General features: G+C 40.8%; 2 protein-coding genes across 2 annotated transcripts in view; both read right to left on the reverse strand.

Annotated features, from left to right (window-relative positions):
• LOC119553235 (connectin) overlaps positions 1-24,305 on the reverse strand; it is a 149,234-nt gene that overhangs the window by 55,598 nt on the left and 69,331 nt on the right. The window contains exon 4 of the mRNA XM_037863503.1: positions 1,822-1,923. The gene's annotated coding sequence lies outside the window, so the exon portion shown is untranslated. The remainder of the gene's footprint in view (positions 1-1,821; positions 1,924-24,305) is intronic.
• LOC119553234 lies at positions 9,418-22,672 on the reverse strand. Its single transcript, XM_037863502.1, has 2 exons — positions 22,658-22,672; positions 9,418-12,606 (listed from the first exon to the last, which is right to left on the reverse strand). Exon 2 carries the CDS (start codon positions 12,595-12,597, stop codon positions 9,445-9,447), a length of 3,153 nt encoding a protein of 1,050 aa, XP_037719430.1. The 5' UTR covers positions 12,598-12,606; positions 22,658-22,672; the 3' UTR covers positions 9,418-9,444.

Raw genomic sequence — 24,305 nt, forward strand, 5'->3', positions numbered from 1 at the left:
ACTTATGTTGCATTTTTCTGCCACGTGCATGGGAAAACAAGTAAACAAAGTTTTCCACCCAGTTTAATAAAATTAATGGCCTTACTTTCGTCCAGGAAAGTGTCGGAATTTTACACCACCGCCGCCGACGCCGCTGACCGATGCAACTGGGCAGCCCGGAGCTTTGGATGGGAGTGGAAGTGGAAATGGAGCTGAGTCCTGGGAGGAAAATGCGGAGCAAGGATCGCAGGACGAAGTCAGGGGCGCGTGCTGAGAGCACAAAGCTGCTAAGCGGCTTAAAGTTGTAGAAAGTTTTTCTAAACGCATTCGCGTCACCAAAGGCGCCGCCAAAGTTATGAGTGCCTGTAGCTGTGCCTCCCCAGGCACACTAGGAAAACAGTAACACAATCACTGGCCTATCCGAAAATTACAAAATAATTAAATGATGTACAGCTTGGGGATTATATTATAATGGGAGTGTATATAAACAGATTTATCAGCTTTCCGTATAAATAAAGACAGCTCTTTTCGTGTTCCTACAAATATTAAAAATATTTAAGGTGTTGTACAAGTTTTTTAAGACAAATACTATAAAACACACACATTTTGAATAATTGTAATATTTTTTAAAAATATGAATAATATTGTTAAAAAACCTGTATAATACAATTTGTATAAACAAAGGATTAATCTAATTTATCAAATATAATACTATTAAAATACAAATATTTATTACTTACAAGTTAAAAATATCTTAAACATTATTTAACTTAAATTATACAAAAATGGGAGTATACAAATAAGCATTTTACTTTAGCAATCTAAACTACCTATTGTAATAATAAAGTCTTAAGCTAACTTGTCACATTACATTATTTAATTAAAATGGTTTATAATTAAAAAAAAACAATCATATTTTACTATTTAACCAACTCGTTATCAATTTCTATTTAATAAGCCCTACAAAATACAGAATTTTCTCCCAGTGCCCCCACCGAAAGGCGGACAAAGGCTGCTATTCCTATGTGAAGAGTGGGTGCAGCTTATCCGGCCTCCACTGGAGGCGCCACAAAGAGTTCTAACGGGCTCCAACAAGTGCAGGGCCCATGTCCTTTATCCAGAGGGCGTACTCGATGTCTGCGTCGCCTTGGCAAATGAAGTGAAGCGCGGCGAGTAAAAGGATTAAGGACGCTTAATATCATTGATGAGCCTTGCCACGCCCCGCCCCGCCCCGACTCACATCCTATCCTAATAATACCACCATTTTTATGCGATTTCCGCTGCCACTCAAAGGAAGAGCTGAGCCCAGATTTGTGTTGTCTGTAGTTTTGGCCTGGGAACAGCTGCAGCGGTTCCATAAAAACGAAAGCCAAATGCCCAGCCACCCACTGGGGAGGAAAACCCACCCCAAGGTCAGCGGCTATGCTGCCTAATTAAGAATGCAGCCGAGGAAAAAGAGGGAAAACAAATTCACTTTCGGCAACTTTATGCAAATAGCCGAGAAAGTTGCGATTCGTGGAACATACGGAGCTGTAATGAATATTTACGAGTCCACGACTCGTCCAGTGGCAAGTGCCGAACATGTGCGAAATCTCGAAAAATTTCCCACACACACTCTTCAAATTTACGCTCGAAATAATACGGCAGAATTTTCATTTAATTATGAACTGTTAAAGTCCTCGAACTGGGGATGGAAAACAGGGCGAGCACCTTGCCACCGCCACCGCCTCGCCCCAGTAATTAAAAGCGAAAGGAAAAGGTGTGTATCTGTATCCCGTCGATGCCGACGAACAATTGCAGCTCGGGGGTAATCAAAAATGTATCTTTCAGCTGGGGACTTACCCGAAAGCCTCTGGCAAAGCGGCAGAGCTGGAAAACCGGCTGGGAAATGCGGAGTGTGCTGGTGCGGAGGACGAGACAATCGCCGGGGACTCGTTAGAGGAGCTGCAATGAGAAGTGTGGAAAAGCATTTACTTAAATTAGATTGCCGGCTTCAAGTGGAGTGTAGTTGGGCTGGAGTCTATGGTGCTTCAGCTGGAGTCTTGCAGGGGTTAGTTTCTAAGGCAAGAGTCGATTTGCGCCACTGGATTTATGATTAAATTGGTCAAGAAGAGTGGTAATAAAATAAGTTTCCGCTTTGAAACCAGATATTTTAGAATCGAGTTTTAAGAACCTTTATCAAATATTATATTACGAATAAGTTTCTAATTCTTATTAAGTTCCTGCTTCGAAATAAGATTAGATATAAGAAAATATTTCCACTTTGACAATAATATTGACAATAAATATTAAATTATAAATGCAAGGGATCACAATTATTTAATAATATTTCATAAATATTTAAAAGACAAATATTTCCTTAAAAAGGAACTTCCATTAATTTGGTTTAATGTTGTCTTATGAAATAAATCTCCATTCCTTCTTGTCGTCTGGTTCCCCAAGCAAATATGTTTAAATTTCTGATTTTCCTACAAGCGCATTTGGACTTTGCCATAATTGGATGAAATTGTTGCTGCCGCGGGAAAGCGTCGAATCATCGTCGTCGTTTCTGGCAGCAGATGCACCATCTATTTGCCCCATTCCAGCTGGCTTTATACGGGTTGAATTCGGAGGAGCTGCTCCTATGCGAAATGATTTCCCATTTCCCATTGCTTTAAGTTGAAATCCCCGACGAAAGCTGCTCATATTTACAAAATGTCTAATGAAAATATTTTTCTGCTGCCCTCCGCCATTCGAGTAAGCTTGCTTTTCAGGCTAAGAGGAGGAAAAAAATCAAATTAGTTGCATGAATGGTGCTGGACGGATTAAGGGGGCGTGGCAGGAGCAGCTGGAGCTGCAGGTCCTGCGAGTCCTGAACCCATGCAACTCTATATATATGCATGTACTCGGGTGATTCATGTTTGTGTGCTAATTGCCACAGCGGGGGCAAAGTCGAGAGCTTATCAGAAATTCTTATCGCATTACTTACTTATGCCGTTTACTTGGTTATTTGTCATAATTATCCAGCAACTAGGAAGATTCATTTGCCAAATGTTTCGCCCACCCGGCCAGCCAGCAATCTCTATATATATATCTTCCTTTGGCCTCTATGGAGAGCATTAAAAATTGATGTCCTTCAGTATTCATCCGGCTCCTTTTAGAAACCAACTCGCATCCCCCCCCCCCACACAACCAGTCACATGTGCGACCTGCCCCATTTCGAATCTCAACTTTTAACTCCGTCACAAGCTTTTGAATGCTGCATGAGCCGAACAAAAAATCAGATAGCGCATTTAAAATGGGAAAATCAGAAGGAAAATCAGGGGGAAAATCGGGGGAAAAATCCTGAGGAGCACAAAGCGCACGACTGAGTAGATAAGCATAGAAACAACAAGATACTAAAGATGGGTGCAGCAGCAGGAAAAACAGAGGGCGACACACACACACAACACAAACAAAGGAAAGGGGCGGCGAAAAAAATCAAAAGAAAATTCCAGGCAGCGAAAAAAATCAGGATTTTCCAGGGGGCAGGGGGTGGGAGAACCCATATCAAGTAACTGAGCCGCGCCAAGCGGCTGCATAGTGAAAATGCAACTGTGCGGAAAACTGTGCGAACATTTTCATTTTCAATGCAGCTCTTGGCACACAAAACACACAGCCAGACAACATTAACAGTAGTAACAACAACTAGCAAATAGACAACTTTAAGTACACGCATGGATACATACTCTCGGAAAAACTTGCAAAGAAAATCGCTGAAAATCGCTTAAAACGCAGAGCCCGAAAAAAAATGTTAGCAATAGCAGCCAAATACGAGAAGGAAATACACAAAAGCATATGGTTGTGGGGGAAGCAGGGGGTGTGGATCGGGGGGAAAACGGGGCACTGGGCCACGGAAAATGGGGGTCAGGCCAGAGGGGGCGGGGTCGCCTCTGACTTTTCTTTCAATTTGCAACATTTTCTGTTGCACGTTCCAAAAATAACTTCCGCCAGCCTGGTCGTCGTCGCTGCAACCTGCAACCTGATTTGGATCCGCCTTTGCCAAATTGCAGGAAACATTTCTATTTAAAGTCTGCACCCGATTCGAGTCCCTTTCGCCCCCAAAAGTGGTTTTGGATCCGCTAATGGCATCCCCTGACCGCAAATGTGCCACGACACAGAGAAAAAACCTAATGACTACTTCTGTATTATTTTAATACCTACTAAATCGTAAAATATTTAAAATAATATTAAATTTATCATGTACAATAAAACTTTCTTTGTTTTATTCTTAAAAAACATTTCAAATTTTGATAAAGAAGTACATTTTTGGGATAAATTCTCTACTACTATTTTAAAATATTTTTTTTAAATATCAAATCTCTTACCTAAAATGTCAGAAATATTATTTTGAAATTTTATCTGTCTGTTGATCAATTTAATAAAGCAATTTTCCAAAATAAATAAAATTCTTGTTGATTTTCCTGTGCAGAATATCATATCTCGTCAGTCTCCATATCTGGGTTGCTAAATCTATTTGTTTATAATTTGCGAAAAATGCAATTAGCTGGGCTGTCGAAAACAGGCATCATTTGAAGCCTGACTGAAGGCAGCCCGCGTTTCAGAACAGCCCCCCTTTTCAGCCCCCAACTCAGGAGCACATTAATAATATAAACTTTCCTTGGCTGGGCTGCCAATCAGTTGTTTTGGAAGGCCCACAATAAACCCATATAAAACTTGTGGCACAATGGCCAACCGGTACAGTGAAGCCAGCCCGCAATCAACTCCTTCTGCAAGGCAGTACAATGACAGAGCTTAGCCACCAAGTGCCATTTTTATCTACCATAAGCACTCTTCGCAAACGCTTTTCCAACCACTGTGCCTCCTGCCAGGGGGCCATTAGCAAACTTTTCCGAAAAAAGAGCGAGTTAGCAGGGGCCGTGAAGTTTTGGCGGGGGAGTTTGAGGCTGGAAGTCTGCTTCTATGTTAAATGAATTGTTGTCTTAACTACGAGACAAGACCCCCTCCCCCTTGGCAGCCCAGCCGACAGGTGAAGGGGTCTGTGTCTATTAAAATTGCGGGCGCGGTGCAGCAGCCAAAAAAGTTTCATGAAATTCAGTTTTCGAAAAGTAAAAAAAAAATAAAATAAAAATTGTGGATCTACTAAAGAGTGAAAAAAAGGAGAAAAACAAGGTAGTTCTAGCTAGAAGGATTATACTCTATTTAAAGAATATAGAATCCATAGAGTATACCATACAAGAATATGGTGGTTGGGGATATCTAAGAAAAATATTTCAAATTAAAACATTATCCTTTTTTTTAAGCCATTTATTGTAGAATTTCCATATATCTATATACAAGTATATCTATATTTCTATGTATCTATATATCACATTGTTAAAGAGTTCAGTACTTAGGAATTTAGGAACAAGGCAGGACTATTTTTAAACAACATTTGAATTTTAATATATTTAATGGCAATATATTCTTCTTTATATCTTTTTTGGAAGTTCATCTTTTTATTTTTAGTTCGTCATTAAAGTTAAAAGCTTCAAAAAGGAAGTTTCAAGGCGGAGATTCCAAACTGAAGCTTTCACATTTAACACCTGAAGATTTCACCTTAACTTCCTTCCTGGCAAACTCCGGCTCATAATTGCACAGCCCCAACGAGAAGGGTATGAAAAGTTTAAATAACTTTGGCAACTAAATTTAAGTTGCGTTGTCGGTGGGCGGTCTCAGCAAGGGGGCGTGGCATACTGCGAGGGTTGTGACAAAGTTGGGAGCAGATAAAAACTGCAGCAGACGCAAAACTAATTTGCGTGGTTATGTAAATTAGAGTCGGAGCGAGTTGCTGCGATAAACTTGTTGAGGGCGAGGAGCACCGGGAACAACATCAGGAGCGGTAAAAAATCGCAGCACAAATGCGTAAACAAGGTGGGGATAATGCTGGGCGATGTTCCAGATGCAGATGCAGCTGAATCTGAATCTGAAACTAAACTAAAGCCCCAACTCACCTTGAAGTTCAGCACAGAGTCAGGGTCCGAACTCTCGGCAGAAGTTCAAACACAGCTGAAAGGCTGAGGCAGTTTCGTTTACCGAGTTGTGGGCGTGGCAGTGCTCAAGACCACCGCTCTGTATATGTACTTATGCTATAGAGATATAGTATGCACCTGGATGTGGGCTTTGCAGCCGTAATCCCGTAACCACAAACAGATAACAGAATCGTCGGGCGAGGAGACAAAGACGCCGCTCGCCTCAAACAACTAAATAATGTGCAGCAAATTTAGAGCCCAGTGCGAGTATCTCAAACACACATATGCACTGTTAAAAATATTACCCTTTCTTTTTTTAAAAACCAGATTTTTATTAAAAAAACGATAATTAGAGATATATGTTCGTATAAGCAAGAATTTCATAAGTAGAATCATTTGAACCTAAGCAAACTTTGTCTAGATGCAATTTTGATTCAACAAATTGTTACTTCTTTAGTCTTAAATTTAAAAAACCTTTTTAAAGCAAAACAAAATTGTAAGACACTATTCTTTCACAAAAATATCAAAACAGGATTTTTATAATATTTTTTGAGATCCTAATTAAAAAGTTTTTGGCTTACAAAAACCTGTTTGTCTTTTAAAAGCGAATAGTTTTTGTTCAATATTTTAAAGTACCCATTCTAAAGGGATTATATAAAATCCTCCTAGTTAACTGATAAATAAGAAATGTTTCTCTCTGCATTTGGGATAATTTTTCGTCTAGCAGTTGGCAGGGCTTAGGCATAATTTGGACCCAGACAGGAGTGAAAACGCATCCTGCAGATACATCGTCGGCTGTCTTGGAAACCGCAGGGGGTGTATTCGGCTATAGTACTACCACTGCAGCCCAGCAGCAGTTCCCGCTCTCTAAAGTCATATTAATAATTTTGTTGGGATTTGAACTACATCCGATGCCGACTGTGGGCTCACCACCCCCGCCCTCTGTACTTTTGGCATTCAAGGGACCGCAACAACTTGCTGGATGCAGCTGGCAGATCGGAATACGAACTGTTACCATGGCCATTAAAGCTTACTTACACATATTCCCCCCACAAAATATACCTACAACCCATCCAGTTTTGTTTACACTTCCCTTGCAAACCCAAAAAAAGAGGACAGCAAAATGCACAGGCTTCAAAAATTTGGTCTGTTTTGCACCTGTTGTCGGACTTTGATTTTACTGGCGAACTAAAGAAGTTCGGCCTGCCAGTGTGCAAATGTTTCCTCCACATAAATTCCCATGTGGTTCCAATATTTCAGAGCATTTCCATGGGAAAATATCTGCTGTCTGAGTCTGGTAATTTTCCTCGGGCTGCCACATCAATATTGACTGCGTTTCGCCCACATACTACAGAATAGAATATTGTGGGATTTTCTTCGGCAGACACTAATTAGTTGCCTCCGGTTCCGTCTCATCCTTGGATGACATGTGATATTGTTAGTGGCGGCTTGTTTACAGGGTTGCAGCCGTTGAACCCCGACCCTCATTTATTTTTAGCCGCCTGCAGCACCATTCGATTTGTGTTAATGACATGCAAATCAACTTTGGTGGTCCTGCGACAAATACCCGCTCCAATTACGCCAGAAAATTCCCACTCTGTTTATATATTTTTTTGACAGCTGATTGTTTTATTGAAAAGTGGCACGAGGCGAAGGGATTTCTGTTTTTTTTTTATCGACAGAGAGGGGTGCCAATAGCGAATAGGTAAATATTTACTATTTACTCTAGCATGGCTGTGAGAAAATCATTAAATCAGAACCGACTGGGAAGAGCACTTTTCCATGCCCAAAAGCAAACACAAACAGCGAAATCAATATAGCGTGCGATCGGGCGGAAAAACTAACTCAAAGGGTAAATAATAAAAAATTTAATTAGAATTTCTGTTATTAAATAAAATGCCACCAAAGAGCGAAATGCCACTAAATTGAAAAATTTGAAATCAAGCCGACACAGAAACAGAAACAGAGACTCTGTGAAATTGGAATCGAAATGAAATAAAGCTCTGCTAAGTTGGATTCGCACAAAAATCACACAAGCATTTCCGCTGCCAGAAATGGAAAATGTGAACTGGGAAATGGGAAATGGTCAAATAAAAACAAATGGTAAAAATGTAAAAGGTATTTAAAATGTTTTTCAAATGCGGTTGCAGTGGTTTCAATGTGTGGCCGGCAAAGTAAATGAAAATATTTCAGCGAAATGAAAAATGTTCGCCCGCACTCTCGGTTTGTCTATATGACTTCCAGAGGAGATTAAAAAGTAGAGCTATTGTTTTGCATTATTTATTAAATATGCTAAATAGCATAAGTCAGTCGAGTGACGGAAATCCCCTTCAAGTGCCGCACTTGAAATAACAAATTTTAGGCGTGATTTTCGCCTGACCAAACGAGATAATGAGAAAAAATAAATGCCAGGCCGTAAAACGTCTAGTTCCGCACATAAACCTGTCCCTCTATGGCGCAGATTTTACGACCTCTCTCGAACTCGCCCCATCCGATGATGTCAGGGGCATAAACCTGCCAGATCACCGCCCACGCAATAAAAAACATAAAAAACTGGGGGACTGAAGGTGGAAACTGTACACAAATTACCAATTTTTAATTTGAAAATGCGGCACAAACTTTAATTAGCCGCAGGACACGGAAGTTTATGGCACTTGGCGCCGGATCCGCTGCATATCAAGACTCTAGTATTTATTGGCCAACAAGGCGTCGGTGCAATTTATGGCCCGGAGTGTGAACGAGTGTCCGCACCACCCGGCTGCACCACCCATCCACACTGTCCCACCGCCGAGGCCGCAAAATCCACAGAATAATTTCGGTTGCTGGCTGTGATTTGGCTTTGGATTTGGCCTGGCCATATAGCCTGCTCTAATTTTCCACGCTTTTTTTGGCCATTTTTATTTTTGCAAAAAAGCATCCTAGCATGTGTGCAGTGCGTGTGGAGCTTGCGGCTTTTGCCACGCGCTAGAAATAAATTTTGCCCGGCACCCAAACGATTTAATTTGCGGTTTCTGTCACAGACGACGCACACTCGATTTTCCATTGAAAATTGATAAAACTTATTTGCGGACGGGCTGCCGATAAAAAAAGGTGGACAACAAACAAACGATTAAGCAACAAATCAGAGATAAATGCTGTCACAACAGAGCATATATTTAAGATACGACCTGAGCTTAAACAAAGGCATTCAAATTATTTTACTGAAATATTTTCAAACTATTGGAATTGCTAAAAAAATAATCGATGAATAAATATCAAAATAATTATATCAAATATTTATACGCCAACAAATACTATACTTAATTGCCTACTTATAAGTGAGTAATACGAAAAAAAAACAAATATTAATATACATAACAACCATTTTGCTGTGCGCAGTTCGTTATTAGATCTCCACTGTCAATTTTTTTAATAAAAAATATAACAGTAATTTATAACAATAAAATATAAATATAATAAAATTTCACCAATAATATCATTTTTGGTTGAGGACGCAACCAATTGCCTTGCATTTTTTGAGAGTGGACTGCAGGTAGTTGTTCCGCAACCAATCGTACTTCATCTCAAAGATGTTTCTGGCCTTCTGCCTACGATAGTCGTTTATGAGGGCCGAAACTCTTAGCCATTGATACCTGAAAACTCCGGTTAGACTAAGGACCTCATGCAAGCTGTTATTATATGGGAATCCCCCAAATTCTTCACCCATTCTTTCCTTCAAACGGACCATAAACATTTCTTGGTTTATTCTCAGCTCAATTAAAAACGAAGATTCATTCATTTCGGGTTCAATGACATAAAATTCCTTTAAAAGCTGGTTAATTTTATCAAAATGAGACAGATGCTCTTCAAGTGCCGAAGCTAAGGAATTTTGGAGTGATCGAAGAATCTTGACCAATCGCTCTGGCTTGGAGTTATTAAAGGTAGGCAACTTTTTTAGCTGATATAGTGCCAATTGCAGGTTCATCTTTAGTAGAAAGCAGATGTTCATCTGCTCGAATTGCTCCTGGCTGATCACTCGATTAAGTAAGGGATCAAGGCTGACCATGAGAGAGATTAATTCAGGTTGTAGTTTGGATAAAGAGACTTGAAACAGATAACCCATCCGGGGATCCTGGGAAACCACTATATCTTTTAGTTTATTAGAGGCCTCTATCAATTGATTTTTTCCGAGAAACTCAAAAAACAACTCTAGCTCACTCCGAATGAGATCATAGTTTATGAGGAGATAAACTGTTCTAACGTGTCTTACAATGTTCTCCATCTGTAAATACTTCACCACATCAGAAATATAAGAGTTGGCCAACAGACATCTGCGATGCAGTAGTCTTTGCAACTCCTGGGAAATTATATCCGAAATGGGAGTATAATGAACACAGGCCTGGAAGTTTCTCAGCAGCTCATCAATCGAAAATGAGACGGGTTTTTTTGGATCCGGTCTCGTTTCCATATGAAAGGAGTAGAACAACCGACGTACTGCATCCAGCTCACAGGACTCTAACTGCTTTAGGATATCCGGGGCATAGTTCAACTCCTCTATTTTCTCTATCTGATACGGAGCTAGTTCCCCTAGAACTCCAGATATTAGTGAATCGTGCAGGGATGTCTGCGAAGTGATTCGATGCAAAGAGTTGAAGTCACTTATCTTCCGGCTATCAAATAGTATGGCAACTGCTTCACTGGATCCAAAAATATGCCGCTGGATGATATTAAACAAACCGCTACTTAGAAGTTCTTCAATTGGCACCCATAACTTTCTCAATGTGTACTCCGTTCGTCCTTCGATCAGGATTCTTTCGTAGGGAAACTCATCATGCCAGTCCTCGAAATCCCCTGTAGACCACCAGCTATCTAGAAAATGACAGTAGGCCTCCAAGGAGTGGAGAAGTAAGGATGCACTCAAGGACCGCAGCATCTTGGGTTGAGTAGTCTTCGAACTATGTGTGAATAGGGTGCTTATAACTCTTAGGGCTCTCAAGGATGCATGTTCGTCAATAGTATCCTTCGAAAGATCATACAACAACTGGATCCTTTCTAAATGACATCTTGAAGTATCTATAAAGTGATGCAGGGTAGGGATTTCAATGCCACTGTTCAAACGCTTCTCAAAATAAACCAGAAACTCGATCACAGGTCGGAGCAGTCGCCGCAGAGCTACACTGAAAAAATGCAGGGTATCCAAGCCCACACTAGATATCATTTTCATAACATGGCTCTCTACAAACTTCCAGAGGTGGCGCATCTGCTTCAGGGAGCTGATAATCTGACCCAAGTGAGGACCTTCTAGTACATGTTTGAGCGCAAAAGTGATTGGCTCCTCCGTCCGCAACTCCATCTTATCATCCAACATCTGGAGGTCTGCACCCTTTATGGATTTGAAGAATAGGACAACCAGTTCGGTCAACAACTGGTGCTCCTCGCTTATCTTTCGCCCCGAATGACGATTTACCCTGAGGCGATAGGTCAAATAGTCTCCGTAACCCCTGGTAAAATTGCTGGCCAAGATTTGCAGCGGATGGAAGACATGCACATCCACGTGCCACCAGGGTGTCTGAATTCTGGAGAACAGGTCATTCGATTCTTTGAAGTACTTTACGATTTTGGGTCTTTCCGCCGTTGATTCATCCAGAGTCAGATTCAATTTCAGTTTCATTTTGGCCTCTTTCATGGCGAACTTTTCCTTAACAAAGATCTGGTTAGCTTGGGGTTTATCATCGGTAATGTAGCTGTGCTCCACGGTTTCCAAAAATTCAATGGGTTTCTGGTCGGGTGATGTTTTTTCTTTCTCCTTTTCTTTCTCCTTTTCTTTCTCCATTTCTTTCTCCTTTTCTTTCCCCTTTTCTTTCTCATTTTCTTTCTCCTTTTCTTTCTCCTTTTCTTTCTCCTTTTCTTTCTCCTTTTCTTTCCTATCTTGTTCTATAGCAAAGCGCACATATTTTTGTTTGTGACTGGGGATGCGCCTGTACTTCGAGGTGTTCAACGATTCAAAGGGTTTCGGATCCGGTGATTTATTTGTTGGAGGACCATCAGCACTATCTGAGCTAATATGTTCCTTGGAACTGGGACTATGGCTCTCTGTATTGGATTTCTTTTCTTTATGGGAAGACAGAATGTCTTCAGCCTTAGATGTGTCAGATATAGTTTCTGAATCCTGGTCCTCTCGAACCCCCTTCGAATCATTGGTGGCCTGAGTGAGGGCGTCCAGGATATCCTTTCGATTCTTCTCCATTTCCTCCAAATTGTGATGGACCGTACGAAAAGCTCTGTAGTTTACACAGAGCAAAAAGTCCATTAGTCGCCACTGAAGGTTTTTCACCCTGTGATTTGCATAGATCGGATGATGTAGCACCACACTGGCCAGCTGCCTAAAGGCTTCCCCGAATTCTACCAGCTTTTCGCTGCGATAGCGTTCCAAGAAGTGGTTCATGTCGATCCACACGGCCTCCGGGGAGGACTCCTCTTGATAAGGAAACATCAAGTGATTCATGGCATACCTGTGGCAACTCTCAAAGGTGGCGGGGTCCACCTTGCCATCGCCCCTTGACCCGCCTTCGACGGAGGAGCCCAACAGCATTTCCACCAACTGCGGCACATTGCGGGCTATGACTTCCTGGCGCAGGTCCTCCTGCATTTCCTTACCCTTTAATATTGTAGAAAAATATATATATGTTGTTATGTACAAACGACAGCTGAGATTTGATAGTTACACTTAAAGAAAAATGGAACTGTCAATAATATAGTATACATAATATTCAAGTTGATATGTTTGGTCAAGCATTATCTTATCTCTTAAATAAAAATTATAAAATACATTGTTGATGTCCATAATATATTATATTGACCCTTTAAAAGTTTATTTGAGTGCACAAGTATCCCGCTACAAAGGAGTTGAGTTGAGAAAAATAGGGATCCAAGCGGCTTACGTTGTTCTCCAATGGCCAAGACCCGAGCGGCTTACAAAATGCTTAAAGAGAATTCGAACATGTAAATTCCTGTGGCATTTACCGAGGAACTGGAGCAGCAACTGGAGGACCTTAGTGACCCACTTGGACCCACAACCTCTCCTGCTCCCAGCTCCCAATCTCCCCCCCAGGAACGACATGTGAATTCTGCTTTATTTTATTGTCCGACAAGATAAATACCAAAATATTGAATATGTACCAATGGGATGTGAGGGAATGCACAAGGACATGGAGCAAATATTCGGGAGGTGTTTGAAAAAGGAGCAGAGTGCAGAGGTCGGGTCCTGTCATCTGCTTCCGAGCAATAACTCAAATGCAATCGAGCATTCCTGCTGCAGTTGAGTACAAATAAACCAAGAGTTTCAGCCAAATGAGCAGATTCTCGAACATATATTTTCAGAATTCCCATAAATTGGTATATTTTTAGGCTTACGCAAATGAACACAGCTCTCTCGTATTTGTCAGTGACCTCAAAAATTTTGCATAAACTTTAAGGCACTGTCAACAGAAAGTTTTTTCAATTTCCCTGGCATAAAACACAGCAGAGAGGACTAACACCAAATCAATGCAATCCGCAAATAATTTTTTTAACTTGGCATTTTAAAAGGGAGGAAAAGTTTGTCAAATATTTGGAAAATATTAATTTGCTGCCAATGCAAACTTCTGGCGATTTATTTAATTTTTTTCCTATTTTTTTTTTGTAAGCCAGGCGATAGACAACAAATTTGCAGAGGACACTTGACAGAGGGAAAGTTTTGCCGAAGGATGGCTAGATGAAATCTGCACCAGAAAACAAAAGCCGAAATGTGGAAAAACAGTGAAAACTTGCCGCTGCAGAAACTTTCCATTGCACTTGGCGAGAAGTAAGCGAAAAACTTAATAAAGATCCTCGTCCTGCCGAAGGACTCTAGGGAATGGGAGGGGGGGGGGGGGGGGGATTGGCAGGACGATGGTGACAGCTTTTGGTCAATGGAGAATGAAGGAGTGCACCGCGACCGCAGCCCGTCGAAATTAAACCAAACTGAATTTGCACTTACACTTTGGCCAGACGCCTCGGTTCGGGCATCAGGACTCATTCAGGACCTGCCATCCCGCAGGACTCGCTCCCTCCGGCGCCTGTCGAAATTGTCACTTTCGCAATTCCCCCAATAGTTGACTGGAGCACAGCACAATGATGCCGGCTTGGTGGCGTCAAGAAGCGCGTAAGTGACATTTATGCGCCTGCCAACTTGCATCCTGGAAAACTCCCCCAGCTGGGAAACTGCGCTAAACTTTCGCCCAAGGCCAAATGAGAATGGGGCTGCCGCATTCGACCCAAGTTTGTTTTAATAAATACCTCCATTTTGCATTGTCTCCGCCACCTGCTGGTTGGATGGTTGGCTGGCTGGCTGGTTGGCTGGTGGGATAGCTTGGCTGGATGGGGTTTTCCGGGGCATCCGAAGTTGCCAACAATTTACCCGCTCATCGACAGTTGCCCAGAAGTTGCCGCACAATGGAGGCAGTCGCCAGGAAACAATCAGCTCTGCCAGCAGCCTCAATCACAGACGCCGAATGCAAACGAGAGCTGCTCGAAATTACTCATTTTTATGAACTTTTTCACAGCCCGGCCACGATTGTTGCAATTAACCAAAGTTTGCTTCTCGAAATAAGCTGAGAAGATGGAATGAAAGTGGTGAAAGAAGATACCAAACTGCGAATTGTGGTGGCTGAAAAAAGAGTGTGTAGACAATAGCACTGCAGTTTGCGGTGGCTTTCACTGGCAGATGATTTCTTCATCTTTTTATGGTCTCTACCTGGAAAGGTGCTTCCACTTTGCATTATATCAAACCATCATCAAGGCATTTATAAGGAATTTAATAAACCATTCTTCTTAAATTATATTTAATATTTATTATTCATCATTTATTTATTCAAAAACAAAATAATGGTGTTATCTTTTAAGGAACAACCAAAAATGTTCCTTTAATTCCATAGAGTTTCTCGATGAACCATTAACAGCTTGAAAATTAAAATTCTTTCCAACATATGTTATTAAAAATTGTAACGTTTAAATGATCTATAAAACAAGTGCATGCCAATTAAAGGTATTTTTAAATCATTCCCGTGAAATTCACAGATATATTTAAAACGATGTGAGCCAAGATCATCTCCCTTCGAGTTTCCCTTTCACAGCCTGCTGAACTTCCAGATAAAGTTCAACATTTTATGGGAACCACAGCGCTCCCCCAATCATATCAGTAAATCTCGGTGCAACTCACCTCTGTCGCTGATGGGCCTCATTTAGCGCAGATTTCTTATCAAGTCACCGGATGTGGGGCGAACTACCTCAGCCTGAACACGTTTTTTTCTATTTTTAGACCGCTTTTTGGAGTCAGCTCCCAGACCATCGCAGCCCACATCTGGCCGCCAGGAGCAGGGCAGCCCACCCAAAAAAAAAAACGCTTCCCGATGCCAAAGGGCATATAGCACCTCCCCGAAAAACCCCCCAACTCCCACGTAATTTGGAGCTATGGGCAAAGTTAATTAGTTGTGATTTTTCAAAGAACAGTCAAAATCGAAGCGGGCAGCCGAAAACACAAACAATAATGTCAGCCCGCGGCGAAAATCGAGGGGGAACTGAACTGCAGTCAGGCGTGGCACATGTTGAATGTATAAAATTTTGATGAATGTTTTGTTTACAGGGGCAACACAGCATACCATACCACATAGTATCTTCCCTTACAAGGGGTTGATTGGGCGAGGAGGATGAGAAGGTGGGGGCGGGGGCAACTGCATCTGACGGCATCTGGAGTTCTGGGATGCGACCCACACACATGTGCCTCGGGTGCCGCGACCGCAGATTGGAAATGTAAATTGAATGTGAATTATATCGGATATCCAGACACAAGACAGTGAGACGTTGACCTCACGCCTCTCTGAACCTTACACAAAATGTGGATAATTAAGTGCACCATGAGAAAAAATGTTAAAACTGTAACTACATCACATATATTATTGTATTTATTCCTGCTTAGAAGTAATTATTGGTATAAAATATTTAAATACTACTTATGTCAAAACTCAAAATAAATCATAAAGCTATATATAAATTCGCCAAAGAGGGAAAGCAAAATAGGTTTAAGCAAAAAATGTATACAACAAATCACATTTTTTGGAATACTATATTTTTATTATTAAATAAAATTTTTAACCATTCCTTACCATTTTTGTTAATTTTTTTAAATTATTACGACAATAGAAAAATTATAAAATTGGTTGTCTTAATTGTTTTATGTCCTTTATATCAAAGATTGCGTGTTAAAATAAAATTTATTTTTGCAAATTATTGATATTAATTAAATGTTAATATATTAAATATATTTTCTTAAGTGTTCTGCTTACAAAAATTATAAATTTGTTGGTTTTGTAATAAATGTGCTCCTTTTTTCTCAGTGCTTGTAGTGGACCCGAAAGCAGAAGCCATAAATTACGCAGCATAAACAGACTGCAACTAATTAACAAGAAAATGCATCATCTGCAGCTCAACATCCCCGAAATCGTTTTTTATCCATTTTTATTATTTCTTGGCCCTAACGATTTCCGATTTTCTCACAGCTCAGGTGAAAGTGTGTCTGTTGGAAACATGTACGGGTAAATTGGCTCAAATTGGAATGGCATGTTAAGTCCCCCCGGGTAGCATTTATTTTCCTAATCAAATTTGCCTTTCTTCGGCAGAGTCGAAAATAATAATTTAAATATTTTGCCCTGCGGACAGGGGCGGTGGCGGCAGGAAAAGGCATTTGGGCAACTGGCTGGCTAACAAGCTAGCCAACAGCGATGGCAAACAAGGAAAAACTGGAGTAAAGCCCTCACAACAATGGGAAAAACTTAACTCAGCCGCGAGCCACGCACACACAAACACAACCGAAATACCCAGGCGATACAAAAGAAGCCCAAATCCCGGGAAGAAATTAGTTTCCCTTCGTCCTGCCCTCTAGCCCCGAGGTCCTTGCAGTTCTGCTCCTCCTGTTTGTTTCTGTTTCCCTAGCTGCTGCCGCTGCTGCTGCTGCCACTGATGTCCTTGTTGTGGGCAGCACACAAAATTGGCAAATACAAGCGGACTTAGGCCACAGGAGCTTTTCACTGGCGCAAAAACAAAGGGCGGAAAATTCCTCAACGGCCGAGGGGCGCTGGGAAATGGGAAAAGCGGTGACAAACACACAAAAAAATGTTGCCAATGCAAAAACTTGTATCGTCGCAAAGGGCGAAAAATGCAGGCCGCAGACAAACGCAGAGAACAGCCCACAAAGTGGGTGCCAACAGGATCGGGGGGTAAGTTCCTGCAGGGGGGATACGGCACTCCACAGATAATTTGGATTTTTGTGGCCCCGACAGCTATTTAATCGAGTCACAGAACATTTTCTTATTTTAAAGACTTATACTTTCAGCAAAACTTTCCAAGTTTATAAATACAATTTGTATATCAGTGGTTTGTTTGGAGCTTATCTAAGATTTATAGTTTTCAACTTCCCTGAACTTGGAATTTTGTATATCATGAAATATGTTTGTGATGCTAGGATCCATGTTGAACTTATTAATCTATGATAGCTGAGATATATTTAGAACTCGACTTTTCTTACTTAACCGTTACGAATAAAATATTTAAAATATAAAGGCTTAGAATAACCCGTATATAATGTTAAATTGAAATATTTTTTAAATCTACCTATCTTAAATGTATAAAAGTTTAGTAGTAGTTTACAAAAGCACAAAACATATAAGTTAGTGAGCCAAAAAAATGATTTAAGTATTCCTAAAAAATGAGAATCTCCACTAATTTCTATTTTAGTTACTTGTATTCCATAGAAAATCAATCCATGGTCGAAAAACCTTGTTTTTTCTGAGTCTAGCCTCTGTTATCATAGCTTTTACTTGCATAAATATAAATACAGCAGAAACCAAACTGGAACCCCAAAAAAACCCGCAATAAAAGCCCACGTGGAGTCATCGAAGAGGCAACAAAAGGAACAAGTTCAACAAGATGATGAAATTCCAGGGATGTCGTGGGTGTCCTGGCCATTTCCGCTGCCCAAGTCGTTAGCTTCTGGAAAGTTTTGGCCAACAGAACAGAGACAGGGGCAAAACCAGGTGTCGTTATGGCCGCACACGCCAAAAATTTCAATAGCGCAGCGAAAGTTTCATTGACTTGACAGGTGGGTATTTGCCCCATGCCCATCTCCTCCTCAGAAGCTGTAATTGTTACCGTTTAAATTCCCATTAAACCAAACTCGGCCTAGGCAAATGGCTCTCAGTTGGCCGCCGGCCGGGAAGCTGGCCAGGATGCGAGCCAAAAAATATGTCACAACATTTGGGCCAAGTCGGCAGACACAAAGCCCAAGGATCGCGGCTGCCTTTTGAAGAGGCCGCCCGCTATTAACAAACCATAAAGTAATTTCTTGCTTTCCTGCACGGAAATTAGACATTTTGTCAAGGGAACACTCGTTCTTGAGCAGAGACGGTGAATGTTTCGCCCTCGGGCCAAAAGCGGGGACAACAATACCAGGAACAATAACCCAGAAGAGCCGCCAGGAATCGGCACTCTGAGAAAAGTGGGTTAGGAAGAAGAAATTAAATTATACATTGTTCGGAAAAGTTTCGCCTGCCATTTACAGTAAAATGTATAAATAAAATATGTAGATGTCATTTCCCTAGGGATTCCATTTTAGGTATTATACTTATTCAAGTTTTAAAATGTAGATGAAATGGTATGTCAAAAAAAAGGAATTATAATTTTAAGAAGCCACTATATGTTCAAAAATATATCTTTAAGTTCAAAAAATCTTTAATATATATTAAGTTAATCAACACCCTATAGAATTGAATTATATTTATAATACTATATGATAAGTGGTTGAATTCTATTCCATTCTGTTCTATTAACTAAAAACTATTTTGATAATGTAATATTCTACTAGAATAACTCTAATTACCCAAAAATGTATATATATTATATATAGTAATACATTATTAATCAAAGAAATATTAAGCAACTTTTTGGAAATTACTATTTATAAACTAAACTATAATTTTCCCCGGTGTGAAAGAGTCTTATCAAGGCCCGGGACGGACACTGCCTGGCAAGTTGAAAGTGAAAATATTATAATGAAGTATGTTGTTAGCTGTTTCGAGATTTTCAAATGTATCCATCAGATACGGGGCCGCTCATCGGAACGCGGGGCAGGCAGAACGAACATTTTGTAAGTAAACAAGCAGCGGCGGCAACAAAAGTTTGTCTATTTAAAAAGTTTCGAGCTGCACAAAAGTTATAAAACATGAAAATATTTCTTAATTATTTTTATAAACAAGCAGGCGGGCCCAGTTGGCCCCGAGGGGCGTGGCGCAGCCTTGCCCTTGTCCTCGAAAATTTAAAGCAACCCGAAAACTCTGCGGTGGTCGAAGTTCTTCTTAACTGCGTCCCGGATTTGTTTGTCTTGCTGATTTCTGCCCGAGGTCAGGATTGTGTTTGATTAGCATAAATATGAGTGGATGCTCGCCGAAAAAGGGAACATTTCGTCCCTTTAAATGTTTGGCAAAATTAATTACGTGGGTGAGGAACATCGTGAAGGAGTCCCAAACTCCAGGAAATTCCATCAACCGAATCGAAATAGTGGCATGGGGACAGCGAAAGAAATATGAGATGTTAGAGAGATATAAATATTTGGTTAATTAATTGCCTCGTTGTTTGCCTGGGAATTATTGAAATATTTTTATTCGATATTTTCCCTCCATCCGAGTGGTCCTCCATTTCTCTCTGAAACCCCTTGTCTACAACAAAAACCCCCCAGCCCCTCCAAAAAAACCCCTCCTCGTCATGCCCAGTAAATTTGATTGCCGTTATCTGCATTTTATTATGCTTTTGCCACCGCAAAAGCGACGCACAGCCATTTTGAAATGGTTTTTGATATACGAGCATGAATATGAAAATGGTTGCCATAAAATCATCCCAAATGGATGAGTGCGGCGGCTGAATATCTGAATATGGTGCGAGTATTTTCGGTGGGTCGGTTGGTGGGCCGAAAACTTGAAATAAACTAAGCCAATGATTTATAGTTTGCAGCGGGCGAGCAAACAAATTTTCTATGCCGAAATGAAATTGTCAATACTTTTTAAGATGGCAAAGCAGCGCAAATATTTGCCTTCATTTTGATTACTCAATTAGCTGAAATTTTAAATAGAGTGCGGTTTTAAATGGCGTAAACAAGATGGTCATAATAAGTGCGGATAAATATTCTATTCAGTGAGAGTGAGTTATTGAGACCATCCAATTCAGTGGGTGTTTAATTTTGAGAAAAGTTATGTGAATGCTGTTATGAAATGGCTGGAAAGTTATTTTGGTTAAGATACAAAAGATATACTTTGTGTAGTTTTTAAACATTAAATAACAAGAGTCAAACTTTAAAAGATACACTCTAGTATTATTCAATATTTTATAACCATAAATATTTATTAGCATTGGTTTATATTTTGGAAAACGAAAATAAATTGGACAACTTATGGCTTAATTTTCTAATCCAATTAGATTATCCTTTCAGCCCGTTTCTAAATCATACTTTATTCCCAGCAATTAAGCCTAATCGCATGAAATATATACGCGGTTATTTTCAAATATTTATTTGTTCACCAAATTGAATGTGACGCATTTTAAAGTGCGCCATTTGCAGCCATCCATCGCGCGAATCTTTCCACGCGCTGCAAGCGTAACATTTCAATTTGCTGCAACAAATGCTCATAATTTATAAATTTTAAATCTATTTTGCCACCCCCACACACAGACGCACACAGAAAAGCGACCTGAATGGCGGTGGAGCTGAGAGTTTGGGAATGTATTGTTGCTGATTTATCGCGAACCGCAGTCAACGTTGCCATTGTCTGCGTTTTGGGCACTGTTAACCCGATTTTCCACTTTTCATGCGACAACGATGTATGTGGGGGGTGGCTTTGGGTTGGTAAGGGGTGGTGCCTTTGGGTGGTGGAGGGGATGATTATGTTTACGTTGCGGCACCGCTAATGTGGAGCACGTCCCGGCCAAGTCACGTCACCTAGCCAACTCCGCGACTCGGGGCCAAGACAATGACAGCAGGGGAACGCATCCCGAAACGAGATCACGTCTGGGGACCGTGCGAGATTTCTTGCAATTTCCTATGGCTTGCTATCGAGGAACTATCTTTCAATTAAATTCCACAGGATTCCTCTACTTCTGCGGTTCTAGTTCCATTTCGATCGCGGATTCTGGCACGATTCGGCACCAAAAAAACTAATTTCCCCCACTCCTGCAGCCCCAAACTTTGGCAATAATAACTGCTAAAATATTGCAGAACCGAGAGTTTTCCACCTTAATTTGATTTTCAAAATTGCCATGCTTCGCCATGCTGGGCGATGAGCAGGAAAATATTTTCATTGCATTTTTGCGCTTGTCGCGTATCATTTTAAGCTCTTTTACATAAATTTTCCCCGCCATAAACAAATATTTTGTCGGTCATGGACGATACGCAGAGCAATGCATCGCATCGCTTTGTCGCAGTTTTCAACTTCATTTAATTTAATTTATTTTTCAGCAGTTCGGGTAATTTATGTAACAACTTTCTGGCTGCCACTGCCATTGCCGCTGGTGTCCTTGTTATTCGAAACTAATTTGCATAAAGCGAACGTCAAGTGTTTTGGCTCCAACCACCTGACACATATGTGCCAAATGGAGGAGCGAGAGGAGCCTGCTTATAAAGCAACAGGATCCGAGTCCGAAACGCCATAAATTGCCGCTTGATGACTCCTTTGAAAAGGGCCCGGGAGTCGCAATTCGATTTCATTTTTATGGCGCATAAATTATTCAGAGTTTGTCTATAGTCTATAAAATGTTGAGCTTCGTTGAGCCGGCACTAAACAGGACATCATTCCGTTGACCCGCTGGCCATAACAAGGATCCACGGAGCAATGGCTGACCTTGTAGCCCTTTTTTCTCCCTCCTTTTTTTCTAAATAGACAATTTGCCCATCCTTACGCACTATTGTTTTGTATTCTCGGAACGATGTCTTGCTTTTCCTAGACTTTCCCTTCGCTTCGCTGGCATAAAAATCAGTTTAGTCCTGCGACAGCGCCTCGATTTATGCCACAGTCCTTTTGTTGCCTTTCACAGTGTTTTTCTATTTTGTGTGCTTTTTTTTGGGGGGCTGGCAACATTTTTACGACTAAATCGAGAGCCACAAAACGTTACGCCAAATCACTTTTTAGCTTCAACTTTTCTATGAAAGCATATGGGCATCGTTTAAAAACAATTGGAGCTTAAAGCGAATGACCAAGACAATGTTGTTGATTGCCTTTAAGGAGTCGCAAACTGAATAGTAAAATGCTAAGCCAACGCAGGAGGGAAAAACTACTTCCGCCTGGGTAAATTCAATTTAATTTCCATTGGTTTTTAATCCATTTAAGATCCTTTCTCTCTTTCTCCATCCGACTTATTGAAAATGCAGCCTCATTGTTTGCCCCCCAAGCAGTGCTCAAAAAACAAATAGAAACAGAAGTGATGTTGCACTTTTCGTTCGTATTTGCCAAAGCAAAAGATAAACAAGTCGAGGAAAGAAAAGTGATTGAGTGATTCCAATTAGTTGATTTTAAGTGTATTGCCATAAGCGGGGGAATTTCTATAATAAGCCATACGTGTGCGCATTTCATTCGAAAAACTTCACAAGCACTCACCGAAATAATAAGATCAATTCCGCATATTGAATGGTAGAAATGTCACATAGCATTGAACTCGGTTTATTTGCGTCTGGTATTTTATTTCATAGTTCATTGGAAGGATATTGCATTTCCCAATCGGCTGACAGAGGCATTAATACAATAATGTATGAATAAATAAAATTTAATTTTACGTAAAAACTGACAACAGTCCCCAGACAGAAATGGGGATAAATTCGGGCGGAAATACGACGGGGGAAAGTGCAGAAACTTGGCAGGCCAGGGAGAAGGAAAACAGTTTTGTTTGTTTGCTTGCCCGCTTGTTGTGTGGCATATTTGAGCGTATTTGCACAAAATACGTGAAATTACGCGAAAACTTCAGACTGCTTGTGTCCTGCCAACTGTCCTTGTCCTGTGTTCTGTGTTCTGTATGCCACCCAAAAAATAAAATAAAAAAGGAAACAAGAAAGAAAAACCCGCAAGAAAACTTTAGCAGCAAAGGCTAAGTGCCTGCGAAAGATGACTGTGTAACTTGTTGTTATTTTGCATTTAATTTCAACGACCTCGGGGGACCAAGTGGCGTATGCGCAATATTTTAACACAACGGCGAAACAAGCTTGTCGGTAAAGACCTTTGTTTAATCTTTGGCACATTGAGGGTGCTGCCCTTTGCCCTCTCACTTTATAAGCGAATTATTAATGAGCTTCTTGCCATATAAGTTAATAATCCACAGGGCACAAAAATGCAAAGAGCTCCCCCAATACTAACAGGAACACTTTGCGCCCAAGCCGGAGCGGAAATCTCATTTGTCATGCAGCCTGGCCATTTATCAGTTGGCATTTAAAAAGCCATTAAAACCGAATCCGGCGGGAGAAAAATTGAAAGAAAAAAAAACAAATAAAATAAAAAGCTGAATAAAATTTACGCCAAAAGAGAAATCTGGCACCGTGGAAGTCGCTGGTTGGACAGGTTTTCTTTCAGTTCCGATTCCGATTCGATTCATAATTTAAAAGCCAGCCGATTGCCGACCCACTGACTTTCGCCAGAGTCAGACCAATAAATTAATATAAAAATTCCTCACGCCCAGCCAATAAGTGAACATTGAAGCGTTTTATCGTCCCGTCCAGACTCGCAGGATGGCAAGGATAACAGGCCGGCAGTCGAAGGACAGAGGCCCACGCAGCACCGCCGTCTTGAGATCGTGAGATGTCTGAGATGCCGACACACTCGAGCCGTTTGCTTTGGACTTTGAACTGGGAAATGGGGAGTTGGGAGCTGGGAGCTGGGAACTGGAACCGGGACTAGGACTCCAACTCGAACTCGGACCTCGGGGGCCATTGTCGGCCACTTGGCCAGACATTTGTGGTATGCGCAAATAGAACATGGCATAAAACGGGGCCCGGCTCGAAAGCCATTAAACATTTATGGCCACGCGGAGGAGGCACTGCCGTTGGTTATTTCATTGTCTGCAAATAAATGTAACAAGTCAAATACCTACGCGTTCCAATTGCTGCAATGGCTAAATGGAAATTGTATCTGAATTCATTTACATTTTTTATAACTCATATTTCGCTATGCCTTTTTAATCATTCAGCACTTTACTTGGAGAGTTTATAATGAAAGGCTTCTTGAATATACTGTTTATTATCTTGGATAAGAGAAAATT

The sequence above is a fragment of the Drosophila subpulchrella genome, chromosome 3L (assembly GCF_014743375.2).
Source record: "Drosophila subpulchrella strain 33 F10 #4 breed RU33 chromosome 3L, RU_Dsub_v1.1 Primary Assembly, whole genome shotgun sequence".
NCBI lineage: Eukaryota > Metazoa > Arthropoda > Insecta > Diptera > Drosophilidae > Drosophila > Drosophila subpulchrella.